Source organism: Microplitis demolitor, chromosome 1, assembly GCF_026212275.2.
Source record: "Microplitis demolitor isolate Queensland-Clemson2020A chromosome 1, iyMicDemo2.1a, whole genome shotgun sequence".
In the NCBI taxonomy this organism is placed as follows: Eukaryota; Metazoa; Arthropoda; class Insecta; order Hymenoptera; family Braconidae; genus Microplitis; species Microplitis demolitor.
This window is the reverse complement of record NC_068545.1, coordinates 7,547,297-7,568,805: the sequence shown is the minus strand read 5'-3', so window position 1 is coordinate 7,568,805 and position 21,509 is coordinate 7,547,297. Positions and strand designations below refer to the sequence as shown.

Genomic DNA, 21,509 nt, shown 5'->3' with positions numbered 1-21,509 from the left:
AGTAAACAGCATGACTTATTTGCTTTCATATTTACTTATTAATAATTATTATTTTATTCATTATTAACTTTTTTTTTATTTTTTATTTTTTTTTTTAATTACTTCTAACTATCGTACAAAGGGAAGTCGGTTTAAAAATGAAATGTTTCATTTACGTTAAGAAATTTAATAAACTCTCGGTAAAAAACTTTGAATACTCGTTTCATCATGATTTGTCATTGTTTATATTCAATTTTTTTAAATTTTATTATTAATACCTTATTGTGATGAATATGCTTTCATTTTATATCAGTAAAAAATAACAAAAAATAACAAAAACTATGACAACAAAAAATGAGTATCAAAGCTCGGTTTTAATTTCTTTTAATTTATAAAAAACATTTTTATATTTGTTCGCATTATATATATATATATATATATATATATATATATATATATATATATATATATATATATATATATATATATATATATATATATATATATATATATAAGGAAGCAAACACTCTCGATCGAAGGGCGCGCCTCGATAGGACTTTTACATAAAATATATTTATATATTATATATATATATATATATATATATATAGATTGACATAATATAATGCAATATAATTTATAATTATTTTCATTTTTTTTTTAATAGCAACAAAAATTTATCCTCTGTATTTAAATATTTATATGTGCGTAATTCCGCCTATTTAATTTTTATAAATTAATAATTTATAAATATAATTATTACTTAATAAATGTATTATTTAATTGTTCATTTTAATTTTTTCGCTGTCTGATCTTGTGACATCTTAATTACGTATTTTTTTTTTTGACTAATTAATAAAATTAGTTTAATTCTTTCAGTTAATTATTATTTTACTTAAATCAAGTAAACAGTTTACTCAAACAAACTTTGCCTTAACCAAATAAAATATTTGAGGGCCATATATATATGTATATATATATATATATATATATATATATATATATATATATATATATATATATATATATATATATATATATATATATATATATATATATATATATATATATATATATATATATTTTTTTTTTTTTCGTTATTTAAATTTAATTTTTATTTGACCGTGTAGCTTTTTGTTTACATTTACGTGCAATCAATGCTCGTTCTCTTTGTTTATAATTCTATACCATATTTCATTTATAATTGAGCCCTATATCATTATAATCTTTCTATGGTCCGGCATTAAAATCGTTATTTTAAATATTGTTATTTATTTACTTTTTTTAAACATTTTGTTTTTTTTTTAAGTTTCGTTCCTTTCTTATGATATCTATAATCAAAGTCTTTTTAGTTATTTTTTTAAATTGGTGTTAACAGGCCTTGGCGAAACCCAGTTTCTAACCAATTTATAACGCGTGGTAATTTTTAAATTATTATATTTTTAAATATATTTTGAGAAAATAAAAAGAGTAAAAAAATTCAACGTTATTTTATTACGATAATTGATACATGGTATGTAGAAATAAGTAAACTTAAATTACTCTTTTTATGTATCTCATTAACTCAATAATTCATATATTATTATAATTATTATTTATTTATTTATTTATTATTAGTGTTTATTTTTAACAATGACACGTGCACATTTTTCACAATGTTGTATATAACATTGTAAGATTTTTATTTTTTTTTTTTAGTTGTCGTGACTAGAATGAGATTCATTCTCGTCGAGCAGTATCTAACATACACGAAAATGCTGATTATCACGCGATTATTTTAATTAAAGCTTTTCAGTTAGTTCTTTAGATTTTTTTCATTATTAACATTGTTTATAATTATTGATAATATAATTTATTTAATACTCCATTGAATATGTAATCAATACGAAGAGTTCAGTTAATTTAATTTAGTTGTATTCAGCTGATGATATTTTTATATTTCACATTTTAGATTTCGAATATTAATTTTAAAAAAATAATAAATTGGAGTTAAAAATTAATTTGCCTCAATTTACTACCCAGGTGGCAAGATACTACAATTACTTTGTAATACATTGTAACGTATTGCAATACATATTAGATGATTTCGTCGATTATAATAACATTTATAGTGTCATTATAATAATTATAATAAAACATTATAAAAGACAGAAAAAAAATAAAAATGATGCAATATATATTGTTGTGGTAGTAGAAATCATGGAGAATGATTGAGGATAGCTCGAGATAAGTTTCTGTGCTACCGATAACTAAAAATAATAATCAGTAAATGCAGCAACATCCATCAGAATGTATATTATCCTTTTACACGAAAAGCAACAACTGACAGGACACTAAAAGGGTTTGGTGCTGGATTTTTAAATCTGGGTTTTGAGATGTTGTGAGCCTGGTAATTATCGTTGATCAGTCCTTAATTATCCTCTGAGTGATTGCTATGTCTAACAAAAATTAAAGACACCCCAAAGTTTAAAAATTATTTTTAACCGATTGTTTATGTGCGTAGTCATCAATGGAAAAAAAAATAATTAACATTTTTTTGTCATTAGTTAATACGATTTATATGACTAGTGATCGTCTTCATTTATTTATTTAACTTACGATTTAATATCTTGTAATTATATATTGCATCCATTTATTTTTTTCTGTTTTATAAAGCTTTACAATAACTTTTAAAACAAAGAACGTAAAAAATTTTTCTTCCAAGATAAAAGTGGTATATTTCATATGTAAACGTTTTATAATGACTCATAAATTTACATATATTTTAAATTTATTCTACGAAATTATAGTTACTTCTTCAAATAATACTTTGCCTGTTACTAATTATCAGACTATTTGAAATTAAAACAATTCTAATATTATATCGCTTAAAAAGAAAAAGAATAAAAAAAAATTTTTACATCTTTATATTCATATGCCTCCTAAATTACCAATCAACTGAACTCTTAGTATAATTAATTATTTAAAATATTTAAAATTACAATAATAATTCTAATTATTACATATATTCGCGGTCAGTTTTTTCGTGTTAAATCAGACGCCGGCGAGTTATTTAAATATCGTCACACGCGGCGTCTCTCTTAAATCATCGGCTATCAATAATAGTAATTATTCATTAATCTCACAATATAATTTTTTATATCTCAATTATTTAATCAGCGACTAGTATACTCGTGTAATTATGTAATGATGACTATTAATTAGCTATACCCCAAATTGTTAAACATTCAAACAGTTCAATAATAATAGTAAAAACACCATAATTGACAAGACAAGCTTTAATAACATTGCAAATTAAAATTCATTAATTAAATCAATAAATTAATCAATTAGAAATGTAATTTTTTTTTATATAAAAGTAGGTCCGCTAATTAAAAATAAAATATAAAATAATTTTAATAGTTGCAATTAAAATATATACATTTCACTCGCATACAAAACGACAACAATCGTTTTAAATTTGCCGTAAAAAGCTTGAGAATTACCTTTACTTGATTTATTGAAAATATCGTACTGTTTCTCTCACTATAGATAAAGATAAAAATAGATCTTTAATAAGAGTCGGCGCTTATGAGTGAAGTACTTGCTTATAATATACAATTCATAATAATTAAATGAATATATAGTTAAAATAACATTAAAATCTGCGTGGATCGGACCTGCCGAGATAACCGCGCGTGACGAAATAATTAACATCATTCAATTTGTTCTGACATTTATTTAAAATCAAACTTTGTATACTTATATATTAGTAATTAATGTATGTATTGTTTTTTAATATTTATTTTGCATTTAGGTATTCTTCTAATGGATACTTTCTGTTGCCTAATTTACATATTATTTAACCCATTCATTGGTAATATGTTGATATCAATAAATAATTACAATTATTTTTTATTAATAATGATAATTATAACAGCATGATCTGGATATTTTTTAATGAATATTTTTATTTAAATATTCTTCACCCGTGTACTATTTATTGATAGTATTTTATTATATTATTTTTATAATTCGTAAATTTTCAGTTCTATTAATATGAAATTTTAAGACTTTTTTTTTTAGTAACAATAATTTGTTTTTAATGAGTGATTATTTAAAGATCTTCATATTCTTTAAGTAATGGTAAAAATAAATTAGTTTAAAGATTTTTAAAATTAACAGTCATTTAAAAATAAATTATTGATATATATTTTATTATATTTTATCAATCAATTACTTCGTGAACTTGAAATTCGATAAAATAAATAAAAATTGTAATAATAATAATAATAATAACAAAAATTTTTAAACTATATATTACATTTATTTATTATATAATAAATTTTACTTTGATTTATTTTTAATTTTAAAAATCATGAACATTAAAATATTTGTTTTTGATTAGCAATCAACAAAATTTTCATTTATAAATTTAAACCCAAACAAATTAAATAAATAAATTTTTAATGTATGTTTTTCTTTTAATTTAATTTTATTTTAAATAAAAATAATTAGTTTGTTGTATAATATATCTCAAGGTTCAAACTTTGCTGTATGCATAATAACAATGTATGTACGTAAACGCATTTTATAATAGATAGAGCGTCATATATTTATACACATATATTTAAATATTTTATCTTGCATTTTATAGATAAGATTTTTTCATAAATTTTTCTTTATCATTAAAGTAGTCATTGTAACACTTCGTTTTTTTTTTATTCTTAGTTATGATTTTTTTAAATATATTCTACTTGATAATCAGCAAGATTTATATACAGAAAATATTTTTATTGCTGTTCACGTATTGAAATTATTATTTTTTATCCAATTAATTAATTAATCATATATAACTAATTTATTATCCCTGCTAATTTTATTTTATATCTAGAGTGACATTAATCTTTTTCTTGAAATATTAAATAATATTTTATATATATATTTTAACAAAAAATTGATTTATCATAAGATCAGTCAGTTTTTACTTTGTATTAATTTCAAATTCTTAATCAGTTTTTTTAATTACGTATATTAATTTTGTGTTGACTTATTACGCATTTTTAAAAAATGAAAAAAAAAAAACATGAACAGCAATAAAAATATAATTTTCTATTTATGTAATAAATCAATAAATAATATTAATAATCAATAAAATAAATAATCAACTCTTGTCTATTATTTTTAAATCATGTTAAATATAATTTATTTATTATTGTTAATACTATTATTATTATTTTTTTTTTACTTATTTATTTGATTAATTAATTAATTAATTAACTTAATCAATTAATAGTTAACTTAACTAAACGTGATTATTAAAGTTAGATTGTTGAGCACAGTTATTTATTTCTATTAAAGACTTTCGGGAGGCGCTATGAGCCGAATTAATGTCTGCAAATTCACCGGTCGACTTACCCTTTCGCGGCAATGTTGTGGCTTCCCCGAGTGACGGTAGTTCCCGCGGCTTCCAAATTGGTGAACCTGATAATAACGACGTACAATTGTTTTTTTTTAACTTATCAATCACGTTTTATTTTTTTTTTTTTTTATTTTATTCATTCATTACCACTCTCCGTTCGTCGCGCCGCGGTGTTCCACCGCAATGTATTTAATATTACGGTGTTGCCAAGTATCACAATTATGATTTTTAAAAATTAAAACCACACAAGCTCATACGATTAGACAATTGTAATTTTTTTTAGAATTTATTTACTAAAATAAAAATTTTTCATTAAATAAAAATATTAAAGAAAGAGATGAATTAAATAAGATTAAAATGTGTCACTGGTGGTAACTGGCAACACTGTGCTGTAAATTCGAACATATTCAACGTTTCTCAGATTTTCTAACAAAAAAAAATTATTTTTTTAACATTTGAAATACTTATCGGAAAAATAATTATCACTCATTCATTCGATACTAAAAACTCATAAAATTTCAAAAGACTAGGGAATTTATTTTCTTAATAAGTAATCTTTTAATAAAAATTGCGGCGCTGCACTCATAGCGCGGCGGACGAAGGGTTGAATAAATTATTTACTTTACTAAATTATATATACTTTTAAAAAATATAATAAACGATTTTAAAAAAGGTCTTCATTCATAGGCGCCGACTTATTTTGTTTTTAAATAATAATTTTATACTATATTTATTATAATTATATACGGTACGCAATTAAATATATTATTTTATTATTAATCATTATCAAAATACTGAATATGATTAAAATTATTGCTGTCTACATCATTAAATTATAGATTATAAATCAAGCTTTCTCACTTGCCCATTCTATTTACGGGCTAGTTATTTTATTTATCAAGCAATAAATATTGCATCTGTTTACTATGCATAGAAGAATTGGATATTTGTAATTATATTTTCATCCTCTATATATTGGGTATCCTCAACCTTTTTATATACAAAAAATATAATTAATAATAATAATTAAATAAATAATTGCAGTTAATTGTTTTTTATTTTTTTTTAAACAACTTCCCGTAAAAAAAAGAAGTTTTTAAAATATTCCGCATGAGAAACTTTAATATTTAAGACAATTCAGAAATTAAAATTGAATTCAAGCAAATTTTAAACTAAAGTCGATTTAATACTTTTTGTAAATGTTTTTTTAAACTTTTTGAAAAATGTAAGGTACGTGACCAATGGTCGGCTTCGCTTCGGCCAACAATTACATGTGATCTAAGACATTTCTCACTTTACTGCCCTAGGTGTGTAATATGCTATTTAAATAGTTCGTAGAAGTTTTTTTAAAAACTTCGTAGAAGCTTGTTTTCAAAATTTTTATTTTAATAATTATCGGTCGTTGTTTTTTTTAACTTTTTACGAAGAAATGAAAAATGTCAAAATAAAATTTTTGAAAATATCACAAAAAAAAAAAAAAAAAAATTCAGATTAAATTGAAAAAAATAATGATACCGACGAGTTTTCATAGATTTTCACATTTGCAAGCTTTTAAATAGTCGGAAATTTTCAATTTCCTCATGTGGAATATTTTCAACACTTTTTTCTTACACGGATTAAATTTAAACTAATAATAAAATTGTTTTTGTTTAAACGTTCTAAATTAATAAACAATGCAGCAAAATAATTGTTTTTTTGTTCAAGGTGAAACGTGCCGGGAAAGCGTGCAATAATTTACGTTATTCGTAAATATTTTATAGAGCTTTCCAACCAAATATAATCCAGAAGTCGACGCCTATGATTGAGAAATACATGCAACTGATTGCTAAACTTTAAAAATACCCGTTACCAATTATTTTATTTAATTTCTATTTTTAATCAATATTTATTAATTTATTTCATTAATATAATTAATGATTTAATTAATATTTAATATGTAATTATTAACTTTTCTACTTTAACATTATTTATGTTTTGATAATTCTTTTGTCAACTTCTCGGTTTTAAATTATAAGTTATAAGTTTTATTTAAGAATTTTTATTTTATAATTATTCTGAGGCCTCAATTAAAAGTTTGGATTAAAATTCGATGTGTTAATTTTTTTTTCCTGGTGAATCCGAATTACAGTAAATTACAGTAATTACCGTAATTTACGGTACTCGGAAAATTTTTGTCGGTCTCATAGGTAAAATACGGTGCTTTCAGGCAAAAGTACGATATTTCATAGCAAAACCACATTATTGATACCGTAAATCTGCAGTAAGAGAACGGGAATTTACCGTAAAATTATAGTAAGTCTGCGGTATTTTACTTTAAAGTAAAGTATTGCATTCCCTGGTAGATCCGAATTAGGGTAAGTTACCACGTTTTTCGTAAATCCAGTATTTCTACCGCAAATTTAACGCAATTTACGATCATTTACGAAATTTTACGGCAATGTACTGGAATCTACCATGATTTGCGGCATTCTTACCGTAATCACCGTATGTTTTATTATTTTGACAGTATAATACTTTACTTTACGGCAAAATACCGCAGGCTTGCTGCACTTTTACGGTTAAATACCGCGCCTTTGCTCTCAAAGGCCTGCGTTTAACGTAAAATACCGCACTTTACCGTAGAATACTGTTTTTCCCCGTAAATTGCAGTCATTTCCGCTGTTTTACCGTAATTCTTTCAAAATACCGTAAATTAAGTCATTATAGTAATTTATCGTAATTCAAATCCCTTAGGGCTCTAAAAACTGCAAAAATAAAACACTTACGATACTTACATTTAAAATGCCTCAAATTACGGTAAATTGTCGTATTTGATCGTAATCCACTGTAAAATACCGTTAATTGCGGCAAATTTTCTGTAGAAATACCGTATGTTAGGGAAAATGCGGTAAATTACCGTAATTCGGATCCGCCAGCGATATATTCTTTCAAAAAATTTTTTAAATTATGCAATTGGAGTGAAGTTAAAAATGGTTAGAGCTTTTAGATAAAAACAAAAAAAAATATCATTTCCAATTTTCATATGTAATTGAATCTACAGAACTGCATAATTCAAAGATTAAATGAAATATTAACAGTAGTTTAATAAATATCAAAGATTAGAGATATACGAGAAGTTTTCTAAAAGAATGATCAATCTATCTTTACTAATAGAAAAAAAACCTATCGTATGCTACATCATTGCAACAAAAGATTATAATGCATTTCCAAACTAAAAAAAAATGGAAATAAATAAAGATAAATGTATATTTATATGTTCTTTTTATCTACACCGGCAACTCATTATACGGATCGAAATGTTTAACTCGTTTAGGCAACTTAGCACGCCTCTTACCAAGTTCTTTGACTGAAATGGGTTGATAGTTCTCTGGCTGATGTGAGGATTGAATGAGTCTGGCTTGACTGCCAGTGCTACCAACTGAGATGGTAGATGTTGTACTCAGCGTAAGATGATTTGGTGTCCGTCCCAAGTTAGTCTTTTTCTCGCCTAAAAAAGCCTGGGAGTCCTCCTCACCTTCAGACTTTGTTCCTGAATCCATATCAATCTTTACTTCACCTAAAATTATTTATTGCCACACGAAAAATAATAACTTATGTAAAAAATATAAAAGTAAATTGTCATTTTTATATTATATAAAAATGACAATTAATTAGCACCTGAGGTATCACTGATTGTTTTGCTACGAGTACGAAATGAAATTTGTTGAATTGGGATATCATCAACATCTCTGTCTTCAGAACTTTCGTGTTCAACGGATGACTTTGGATGACTGTGCTTTCTCCGTGAATTTAAAGTATTCGATAATATTTGCTGTTTTACAACTTTTTTTGACAATGTACCAGCTGTTCCTCCGGCTGATGATCCAGTTGTACATAGGGTGCCATTATTGAGACCTTGATTTTGCGATTTATCAAATTTTTCTACATGCCCGGTAGACATTCGCGGCGTCATTGTCATCGGCGGTTGAGTTATATTTGGTTTCGTTGATGGTATACTCATATTTCGTACAGATTCACGAATTATTTGACGTATTGTTTTAAGGAATGCATTTCTAAATTCTGTGGTACTGTAATCAAAAAATTTAATCAATATGTTAATGATATTTATTTTTTTAAAATAATGAAAAAGATCTATTTATTATCAAGTATATAATTTTTTTAATTTTTATAGAATTTTGTTGATCACATAAAATTTTCAATAATTGAGGTCTAGTAAACTCTACCTTATAGCAGTTTCTGAATAAATATCATACTATGCAGGTTCGTGAATCATAAAATTTTGTAAAATAATTTAGATACACCCAAATAACGCAACATTGTTCAAAAAAATTGATTTTATAATGATTCAGAAAGCTTAAAAAGTCGATGAAATTTTTAATTTACCGTATTCATAAATGTTATAAAGTATACAAACTTTTTTAAAATTTTTGAAAATAGGCTAACAAGACCATTAGCGAGACAGTTAAGGGAATTTCGAAGTTTCAATTATGACTTTTGTTATAAAGAACTGAGATAATAAATTAAAAAATTTTTATTCAAATTCGAAAAATTTCAACTATTCATTTATATAATTTACCATAAAAAGTAGTCAAGGTGGCCACGGATTTTTGAGATTGTAATTCCCTGACTCTTCCAGGTATTCTAGTCAAATAATTCAAAAATTCCCTGACTATACATAGCCCTGATTAAAAATACTCATTGAAAAGGATTGAAAAAGATGAGAATTGAATACTTTTGAACACTTTCTATACCCCAACATTTTCATTTGGACATAAAATTAATCCTTTTCCATCCAAAAATAATATGAGAATTTCTAAACTTGCGAGGAATTGAAAAAGATTCAAAAGAATTGATATTTTTAATCTTTCTGAATACTTCTCAATACTAAAATAATATATCACATTTCGGGGCACGTGTAGGATTGAGAAGAATTAAAATGAATTGAAATTTTTGAATCTTTTTTGTCCTTCTCAATACCAAAATAATTCGATATTTCGAATCGAGTGTAGGATTGAGAAGAATTCAAATGAATTGAAATTTTTGAATCTTTTTGAATCCTTCTCAATACCAAAATAGTTCGATATTTCGAATCGAGTGTAGGATTGAGAAGAATTAAAATGAATTGAAATTTTTGAATCTTTCTAAAGTTCTTTCAACAAAATAATATTAAATTCAGGAACCAGCAAAGAATTAAAAAACATTCAAATCAATTCCGCTTTCAATGTTTTACAGTTTTTTCGTTATAAAGAAAATTATAATTACCTTGCACGAATAAAAATCTAAGTAATTAGAACAATATAATTGTTATAATGCCCATCATAAATTTTATTTCAATTATGATTATAAGAATTTTTTTTGTGTAAGAAATGTGAAATTTCAATTTCTTGATATCGAATAGAAATCTTCATAAATTAGCTTAATACCGAATTACCTTATCGAATAATTCTTCCGATCCGAACACTCGATCCGAAATATTGAACTTTTTTGGTATTGAGAAGGATTCAAAAAGATTCAAAAATTTCAATTCGTTTGAATTCTTTTCAATCGCACACATGACCCGAAATGGGATATTATTTTGGTATTGAAAAGTATTCAGAAAGATTAAAAATATTAATTCTTTTGAATCTTTTTCAATTCCTCGGAAGTTCAGAAATTCTCATATTTTTGGATTCAATAGAATCGAAAAGTATTAATTTTATGCCCAGATGAAAATCTGGTGGTATAGAAAGTATTTAGAAGTATTAAATTCTCATCTTTTTCAATCCTTTTCAGTGAGTATTTTCAATCAGGGTGAGAATTAAAGAGTATTCAAAATATACAAGAATGAATCCTGATGAATATATTTGAATTCCACTCTGGAATTAAAAGGTATTCAAACGATAAAAAATTTAATCCCCTTCAATACTTTCAAATTCCACTTTGGAATTGAAAGGTATTGGAATGATAAAAGATTGAATTCTTTTCAATACTTTCGAATTCCACTTTGGAATTAAAAGGTATTGAAATGATGAGAGATTGAATTCTTTTCAATACTTTTGAATTCCATTTTAAGAATTACAAAGTATTCAAATGATCGAAATTTCAATCCCATTCAATACTTTTCAAAACCTCTGTTGGGATTGAAAAGGATTGAAAAAATTTTCAATCCCTCTCAATGAGTATTTTTAATCAGGGAGTAATATAAAATCATTGGAAATATGTATTTACTTTGAATGGTATAAGTCAGCTTAATCAATAATCAATCATTGTCGTTAAATGGAAGTTTATTTCATTATTCGTCATGTACCTGAAGATCAAAACGTTTTTCACGAAACGAAAATGAAAATAGTTTATGTAATTTGATTCTAGAGGTGACTTAAGGGGTAGTTGGGGCAGGCCTGCAATTATCGGCTGACATAAGGAACGATTTCCGAAATCTCGATCCAGAAGATTTTGTAATTTTCATTTCGTTTTTTTTATTTTTGTTCGGTGAAAAACGTTTTGATTTTCAGGTACATTATTCGTCAATGTTCATTGTTTTTTGTTTTTTTTTTTTTTATATATTAAATGAATAATATTTTATTTTTGATTCTAAATCCATGTTTTTAAATAAAACTCACTCTATAATGAAATTACTTATGTTTTTGATTTTCACTAGAATAAACTTCAGAAATAAGGACGTTTTATAGAATATTAATGAAGTATTAATGAAGTATGCCATTAATAAATGTAGTAAAACTTATTAGTTCTATATTTATGTATACATTTAATGTTTTTGGTTTTTTAAGCTGTCAATATGCATGTTAATAGCTTGAAGATCCTAACGATTGGTTTCTACTAACACTTTTTTTTCGAACAACCTTTTTAATTCCAACTGCTTCGTGTTTTCGCTATTGGAATCAATGTCTACTAATTTTTTTCAAGATGGTATTACAATTGATAGCATTCGCACCGCGCCACCTTTTGAACAGTTTTGACAGAAAGCGAATGTCATATATTAAATTGTTTTAAAAAGGGATTAATCGATTTTAATTTTCATTTAATTAAAAATATTTGAATAATTTCGTGTTTAATTGAAGAATAATTAATAAATTAGTAATTAATTAGAGACTTGATTTTTCATATTAAATTCTACAGATCAATTACGCATGCGCATTATGTGTGTTAATAATTGGAGCAACAGTAATTAGAACAGTCGGGTTTTTCACCTGTCAATAATTGGTGTATTCGGATAATTTATTTAATCGCTTACAATTTATTAGTAAATTTAATTTATTATTATCAGAAAACATGAATTTGATTAGTTAAAAGACTGATTAAGACAATGTCAAAATAAAAATTCAATAATATTCATCGTTAATATAGTGAAAAAAATGGAATTGTAATTTTCTTTCTTCTAGTGTTAATAATTGGTGCTTTTATTTTAGTAAATTTTATAATAAGACATTTAAAAATTGATACTAATGAAAGTATAGTCCACGATTACGGTGTTAACATCCTAAATTTTTATGGAATTTTCCTTCCATTAGTCCACTTAATATACTCTTAACCGTTTTAGGGGCAAATTGATAAATGGATTTTTTTTATTTTCGCGAACATAATAAACCCCGGGAGATTGGTTTTTGACTTTTCTTATTCAGAATTTATCGCCCTTTAATTTAATACCAGTCATCATAGGGCTTTACATTAATAGATAAAAGTTTTTTAATGAAAATACACAGTATCTCGACATCCCTATTGTTATTTTATTATTTATTTAAAAAACGCGGCCGAATAGAGCTTTTTTATTATTATTTTCGTGGTCTACGGAATTTTTTTCATACTCTCAATAAAAAAAATCCATTAATTAATTTGCCCCTAAAACGGTTAAGAGTAAATTAAGTGGACTACATGTAAAAATCCCGGGAAAAATGATCAGATATGAACAGGCATGAGTCTTTAGGTCTGATTAGATATAAAAAATGATCGGGTCTGACCAGACCTGGCCAGGCATGTTCAGGTCTGATCAGGTATGTTCATGTCTGTTCATGCCCATCCGGGTAAAAAAATTATAGATAAAAAAATGGCCCTATATAATTATATAAAACTATGTTTAACTATATACAATTATAACTAAGTTAGTTATATTTTGTTATAACTAAGGTTTTAAATTTAATCCCACATACCAGGCTCGATCAGACATGAATAGGCAAATTTCTCATGCATTGAATTTTGAAATCGGGCAGCCGTACATAAAATCATTCAATAATTATATAAAAAAATTGTTTCAAGAGAAATATATATAATATTTGATAATCATTAATTTTTTGAAATTGAAACGTTATCTTTTTTTTTTTTTTTTTTTTTAATTAGAGATAAATACTCGATAACTTTAATAAAAATGATGTCTTGAACGTTTAATAAGCACGCTAATGACTATGTTTCATAAATGATCAAGATAATATAATTTGTCTCATAAATGCGTTTTACATGTAATGAAATAAAACAAAGGAATTATTTTCAAAAATAAATTATTATATATAATAAATTCATCGGATATTTTCCTGAATTATTTAATAAAATATTTATCGTAACAACTTAATAGTAATAAACGAAATGGAAAGTTCAGAATTACGTTATAATCAATAATATTCTTAATATCTAAAAATATAATTTTTTGTTAATACCATGTCTCTGTTGACGTAAAGATAATTAAATGCAGCGATCAATAAAAAAAAATTTTTTTTATCCATTGCCTTCGATGTGATTAGTACTGAGAAAAACTTTGTAAAGCATTATCAGAAAGTTAAGATAGATAAAGACTAATGAGCATAATAATAACGATAACAATAAAGTGTTTTTGGTCGTTTACTGAAACTCAGTACGTCAATAACTATCAGTAGAATTTAATATTTCTTAAAAGTTAGACATGATGTCGTATAAAATTATTTTCTTTACTTTTTTTATTTTTGGAACTGAACTGATATTTGCAAAGGAAGCAATAGATCTGGGCATACGTCCGATAAAGTATGTATGAAATTTATTATTTTTTTTATGTTACAATTGATCTTATAACTTGTGAAGACAAAAAATATTGAAGTCAGTATCAGGATATATTATTTCAACTTGTTTGAAATAATTCTATTGAACTTTTTTCGAAAATGTTTTTTTTGTGCATGAAAAAATTTCTTTTTGTAAGTCACCTGCATTGAAATTACTTTCCAGCCAGACGAAACGAGCTTATTTCAGGCCAATGCGATTTAGAGGATTTAAAATTATTGGTTTTTAGTTCTTTAACACACTAAGTTGGCAGTTTAATTCATATACATGCTACATGTTCATATAAATTGTCTCGTTTCATCTTGCTTTTTTAAATTATAAGCTTAAATTCAGGTGATCATAAAAATATAGTACGTGGCACGAGATAAAGAACTATTTCCAACTCTATATGATACTTGTCAACGTCACCCTCGTCTAAAATCTTTTTCTTTAAATTATTTAATTTTAATTTCCTCTCATTTTATCATTAATACACAGTAAAAATCGGGACTGAATCTGGAGTGAATACGGATTTTATTTCAATCCGAATTCACTCCGTCACTCGGAGTTTATATTTAATAGAAACAGCTGCTCATTAGAAACATAATTATTTCAATAAAGAATTGATTCAGATATTAATAATTAAACTTAAAATACTGTGTTTTAATTTATAAAATATTTTAGTAACTCACTAAATTATAATTTATATAATGCATAGTGAAATTATTAAATCATTGAATAGTTATAGTCACATAATTCTTATGGGAATATTTGATATTTCGGTACAATCTGAAATGTTATCTCGTGGTATGCATGATGAAGAAAAAAGATTTGGAATGATCCAAAATAATTTGAAATGATTTAAAACAATTTGAATTGACTAATTTATAGATATACATTTAGCTTGGAGTAAATCATTTTTCTTAATCAGGGATGATTGATGTAAGTCATACGATAATTGCGACTTAGTGGATTGTATTTGTGCAAGTTTTGGTCCCCAAAATTTAAGGGGTCCATTTGCCCCCCCCCCCCATCTCCCTCCCCTATATGGAAAGGGCGTTTGTAATTATTTCCATACTCAACATAAATATCAAAATGTCAAAGACCTAAGCTTACTATGTATCAGTAATTTTTTGTTTTAAATGAATATTTTCCGAAACTCCCCTTTGCACTGAAATTCACTCTGTGGGAATTAAATAAATAAAAAATCATCCACTCCGCAAATTTTTTACAGTGTAAAGTAAATAAAAATTGTTTTTTCATTACTTATTTGTATAAATTTTTACCGCTAATCCACCGTGGGTATATTTAAAAAAAAAATTTTAATGTGAATAGTTTTGTATTTGGAATAAAAAATTCAGTATGGACTTATGCATAATTACACAAAATTTATTATTTAAAAATGTTATGATAATTTTAAGAGAATATATTTTAGTTTTTTTTATTAAAGTAGATATTTAAATGTTTTCTTATTTTAACAGATCGAATGTTAAGCAAAATGGAGCTTTTCCAATAAATACGAGTGATGCTACACCTGTTAAGTCAAATAAGTTTGAATCTACAAGTTCAACCGAAGATGACTCAATTCCTGTCTCTGCATCTATTAATATCCCATATGGTTTTGAAAAAGTTAAGGATAACAATTCTCTTGGTAAAAATAATTCAACAACTCAATCTAGAACAAGTGCTAATGTAACAGTGAAAACTGTTTCAACTATAAATAAATTTTACGATGCTGAGAAAAAGTTACATCCTACAATATTTGATTTCGTTGAACGAATTAGACATATTAAAGACGTTTCTTTAAACACCACAAAATCATCGGATCCGGAACCTGGATCTACTTCAATAATATACCATTACAATTCAAAAGATTACGATAATCCTAAGTATAAATACTTCGAGACTATTCTCCGTGATTTATATAATATTACTAAACCTAAAAACCTCGAATCCCAAGAACAAATAAATATCATAAGGGCTTATTACGCAAATAAGGAAGTTTCGAAACCTTTAGACTATAGTAACCAAGGTCAACTTGGAATTGAACCTCCTACAGAGAATGGAAATCAGAAAAAAAAATCATTTGACACTAAAGATTACTACAGTCCAAAGTATTCCAGCTTTGAAAAATTTCATTATGACTTTTTCCCTCGTTATATAGATGGAAAACTAGTTGTGCCGAATGTAATAGATCCTTAATAAAACTGATATATTTCTGGAATTTTTATGTAAATCTGACTGTATGTAATTATAATGTATTATCTAATTTACAAATAGTTATTTAGCAGCACCTGATGTAAACTAACTCATTGGTTTGAAAAATAAAGATAAACTAGAATATATTTACATATTAAGGAAAAATTATTTGATAAGCTTTAATTAATTATGCTTCTTAATGAGATGATCCCCATTTTTTTAAACTTCCCGGTATGAAAATCGACGATTTTCGAAAAATTCGGGAAGTTATTGCTTTCAGCCTGCATTTCGAAAATCGTGTTTTCATCAGATGTCGACATTTTGAGGTTTTGAAAATTATTCTGATTATTTTCAGAATGGTGTGTGTGTGTGTGTGTGTGTGTGTGTGTGTGTGTGTGTGTGTGTGTGTGTGTAAAGTCTCCATTTTTTTTTAATGAATTTCTCAATTGAGATGGTTCTTACACTACTCAAAAGAGTTCGTTGGCCATCAAGTTTGTTGCCGTCAGTGTCTCGCTGCGCTCGCCCGTATAAAAACGTCCTCGGTCTGTTGAGAATGCGCCACAACATCAGACTCGCGACGTCACTCCTAGCCTGTTGGAACCCCTACCTTTGCACATGAGTATTGAAAATAACTATTTTCCCGCCTCTTGCTGCGTTCGCACAAATTGAAAATTCTTATTTTCATCTGGCTTCACTCCCAACCCCTACCAGGGCTCCACCCCTGGACCCTCGTGAAGTGTGCTTTTTTCACGAAAAAAATTAACAGGGGAATGGAGAGACATTGAAAGATATGATATGATTACATAGTAAGGCAGAGTATGAAGTTCCACTTGAAATCGATAGTCACTTGAAAAATTGATTTTCCGGGTCTTAAAAAATAACGATTTTTTTTTATTCTTTCGTCAATGATATCTCTCGAACGGATTACCGATTGAAACGTTCTGGGCAGTAATCGAAGGCCTTTATTGAGTTCTATAGAGCTGATTAGATTTTGAAATTAATTGATCCGACAGTTTTCAAAATATCCAAGAAAAAAGAAAAACAAAAAAAAATTTTTTTTTTCGTATTTCTTAAATATCTCACAGTCTATTTGAGTAAATGATTTTAAATTTTCTAAAAATCTGAGTTCAGAAAAAGTCTTTTGAATGCCGCAAGAACGATCTAAATCGGTTCATTCATTAAAAAGATATAAGAGGTTTACATCCGCACACACACTTGCACACACACATACATACATACATACATACATACATACATACAAACAAATACATACAGACAAACATCACTCTGAAAATGTCAGAATAGCATCCTAATAGCTTCAAACGTCGACATATGATGAAAACCCGGTTTTTGAAAATCGGGGTGAAACCAATAACTTCTCGAATTTTTTGAAAATCATCGATTTTCTTAGCGGGAAGTTAAAAAAGTCGTATCAAGATTTTAAAAAAGCATCTAAAATCTCTAATTTCGATCGGTGTAGCTACAAAATTTTCCACGGCCTGTAAACTCTTTGAAGGAAAAAAAAAAAAAATTTGGAAGATTTTTGTCTCGCGGTATTTTTCATGATTGCGCAATAGTCGTAGCTCTAAATAAATGTTAATAAAAATATATTGAAACTAGAGATTTCAGGCTTTTAAATGCTTTTTTTTAAATCTCGATAAGATTTTTTTCAACAATGTTATAGCTTTGTAAAAATCACTTAAGAAATTCTATAATTTTTCTGTTTCTTCAATTTTTGCATTAGTGTGTTTAAATTACACTTAAAATATATGAAATATATACAAAAATCGGCGAAAAGGTAGCTATAAAAAAAAACATTTTATACATATGTTAAATATATTTTTTTAATGAATTTTTTTGGGGCGAATAGTTCTAATTCCGAGAAATTTAAATTTCTTCAAACCAAAAAATGCAATATTGCCACAAAAAACTAACACATCTTTGTTCTTGAAATAAGTAAAAATTTTTCTACTAAGTATCAAAACATGTTGACTTGAGGACAAAAATTTCGATTCAAGATAATTATTTACTTGGTGCAAGAAAATTTTTATTTTGCGAATCGTTGAAATACAATATTATTTGTCAATTCAAAAGTATTCAAAACAATTCGAAAAACTGAATCGTTTTCAATTGTTCTAAATCTCTTTATGAATCAGAAATTCAACTATTATAAGTCGATTCAAAAGTATTTAAAATAATTAGAATAAAACAAGTCGTTTCTAATCATTTCGAATCTCCATACAAAACGAGAATACAATATTATTTGTCGATTAGAAAGTATCCAAAACAATTTGAAATACTGAATCGTTTTTATTGTTCTCAATCTCCATATGGGCCAGAAATTTAACTATTAATTGTCGATTCAGAAGTATTTAAAACTATTCGACATATCAAATCGCTTTGAATTGTTTTAAATCTACCTACGAATCAAAAATTATTTTACTATTTGTCGATTAAAATGTATTCAAACCAATTTAAAAAATTAAATCGGATTGAATCTCTTTAAATCGCTTAAACGAACCAGAAATTCAACTATTTTTTGTCGATTCAAAAGTATTTAAAACAATTAAAAAAATTTTTTTTTTGAATTATTTTGAATCGATTTGAATTGTTTCTTTTAATCAGGGATGAGTAAGATATTATTTCCGATTACAATTAAATAAAGTAACAGTAATTATTGAGGAAACTGAGTAAATAAATTATTTCCATAGCCTTATTTCCTATTAAATTAATCAAAATCATGAATACTATTAATTCATTTCAATGTTTAAATAAATTTTAGTACTTTTATATCATCAAATGATCTTATTTACGTAATTTAATGTGATATCGAATTAATTAATGTCTTAGTCATTAAGAAAATTTCTGGTATTAAATATAATTTTAGCTTATCTATATTAAAAAAAAATTTTTTTTTCATATGAAATCATCTAAATTATTAAAATAATTTATGATACTATATTAATTAAAAAATAGAAAATTAACAGAGTTTAAATATTTAATAAAGTAAATATTAAATACCTGTTTGATAAAACATAAACTTTTTCCGATCGCCTCTGTAATTGACTTCTTAAATGAATTAATTCCCATAGAAAATGAGACTCCATGTCCTTGGCTGAGCTGGCTCGTACTTGAACTTCAGTAACCGGAATAAGTACTTGGTAACGAATTATTTCCACTTCACTGGAATTAGTTTTAGTCGAGACGCCCTTGGATAAAATTATTTATTTTTAATTGTCTCGATAATTAATATTAAATAAGTTGATAATAAAACTATTATTATACCATAAGTTTTTTCTTCTGTCGCAACCGCTCTTTGCATAAAAATACAACCGCGGATTTAAATACGAAGCACATCGCATGGAGCTCGAGTCCTTTCTTAATTTTACCCAAAAAGTCGGAAATATTAAGCCACTCAACGCCGCCATAGTAAAGTAAATCACCAGGACTTAAATCAATTGGCTAAAAAAAAATTATTTATTTCAATTGATTTCATAATTAACTTACAACTTCAGTGACCTCAAAGTTATAGACGTAAAAGGTCATATTATGTAGCCCGATTATAAAAGAATCATTATCGTTCATCAAATAAAATTCAAAAATTTTAGAATCACCTGTTTGCATGATTTTTGATGCTGCCTGAATAAATGATCAAATATTGCACCATATTCTTCATGAATTCTTTGCATTTCATTAATATGCTCAGCTACTTTCTCCATGCCCTTCAATGCCTCTGTAAAAAAAATATTTGTTCATTAATTAATAAATAAATAATTTATTTATACAAATATTTATACAATTATTGACAAAAATTTTTAAAAATTCAAAAAAAAAAAAATAATTGCTGGGTGTGGGGTTCGAACCCACGCTCCCATATGGGAACCAGAGCTTAAATCTGGCGCCTTAGACCGCTCGGCCAACCCAGCTGTGAACGGTAATTTTCATATGTCTTATAAGAGCCACGGAAGTAAAAAACAGTTTCAAAACTACTATTTTGCGATTTTCATTGCATAAAATTAAAAATAACTATTGCTTGACTCATAATGCGAAGCATTAGAGAATACTTTACTATCGAAAAATTTTTTTCGCCTCCGTTCTGCAACTTTTTCTGTTATTATCGTTATATTAGTACACATAACCATCTTAGATTATGCACAATTGTACAGAAAATGCAATAGAGATTATTTCTGCAATTTTCAAAAACTAATTTAGTGCATTAGAAAAGAGAAAATCATTAAAATAAACTAAATAATTTTCCCGTCAAGCAGTAAAAAAATTTTGGAGCTTGAAAATCCGATATCTCGAAAAAAATCCATTATTTAATTCATTTTTTTGTTTTTTTAAAGACTTGTTTTGCTCTAGAAGGATTTGCAATTGAAAGTGGCTGTATAACTTTGTGTCGTTTACTTATAATTAATAAAAAATTAAATCGCATTTTCGTTCATTTTCAGCCTAAATATGTATGAGCATTAGTCTTAACAAGTGCGCATGCGTGGTATTTTTCTATATATCTATTTATAAATGTGTTCTGTTTTAGTCCTTTTAGAGGTGCTGCACCCAGACGGCTTTTTTGCACACGTTTTTTTTAATTTGTTTCTTTTTTTTTGACGTCAAATGTTGTCACAAACAATGGCGTGATACCAAAATTATTTTTTTTAGTTTTCATTCCATTCCATTTCAAAATTAAATAAGTGTTATAGGGCGTGCACTTTTGGATTGTCCACACTTTTTTTAAATATAAAATATAACTGAAAAACTTTAAATTAAAGCAAATTAATATAAATATTTACTATTTTTCTGTTATAAATTAAATAACAAGTGAAAAAAAAAAAACATTTATTACGAATACTAAACCTTGGTAAAATTTATAGTCTACTATAAATATTGAAAAATAATTTTTTTTCGAATGCAAAAAATAAAGATGGTTCATAAT

General features: G+C 26.0%; 2 protein-coding genes and 1 non-coding gene across 7 annotated transcripts in view; 1 reads left to right on the top strand and 2 right to left on the bottom strand.

The window, feature by feature from the left end:
• Nucleotides 1-4,940: 4,940 nt before the first annotated feature.
• The window catches only part of LOC103574251 (protein still life, isoforms C/SIF type 2), a 112,476-nt gene continuing 95,907 nt past the window's right edge, over nt 4,941-21,509 (bottom strand). For 4 of the 5 annotated variants that reach the window (XM_053743017.1, XM_053743024.1, XM_053743020.1 and 1 more), the window contains 6 exons: nt 20,191-20,309; nt 19,862-20,038; nt 19,598-19,785; nt 9,038-9,447; nt 8,715-8,936; nt 4,941-5,442 (listed from right to left, as the gene is read on the bottom strand). In XM_053743017.1, coding sequence (XP_053598992.1) covers nt 5,264-5,442; nt 8,715-8,936; nt 9,038-9,447; nt 19,598-19,785; nt 19,862-20,038; nt 20,191-20,309 — 1,295 coding nt within the window. In that variant the 3' untranslated portion in view covers nt 4,941-5,263. The remainder of the gene's footprint in view (nt 5,443-8,714; nt 8,937-9,037; nt 9,448-19,597; nt 19,786-19,861; nt 20,039-20,190; nt 20,310-21,509) is intronic. The other variant, XM_053743022.1, reaches the window with a different exon arrangement.
• LOC103574250 (uncharacterized) lies at nt 14,107-16,722 on the top strand. Its single transcript, XM_008553661.2, has 2 exons — nt 14,107-14,365; nt 15,859-16,722. Exons 1-2 carry the CDS (start codon nt 14,268-14,270, stop codon nt 16,577-16,579), a joined length of 819 nt encoding a protein of 272 aa, XP_008551883.1. The 5' UTR covers nt 14,107-14,267; the 3' UTR covers nt 16,580-16,722.
• On the bottom strand, nt 20,419-20,502 carry Trnal-uaa (transfer RNA leucine (anticodon UAA)). The gene has a single exon. It is a non-coding gene; the product is annotated as a tRNA-Leu (tRNA).

Excerpts from the sequence above, each read along its gene's own strand:
- LOC103574250 (XM_008553661.2), top strand. The coding sequence starts at position 14,268 with ATGATGTCGTATAAAATTATTTTCTTTACTTTTTTTATTTTTGGAACT. Across the intron at positions 14,366-15,858 it reads CTGGGCATACGTCCGATAAA|ATCGAATGTTAAGCAAAATG; the intron begins GTATGTATGAAA and ends TTATTTTAACAG.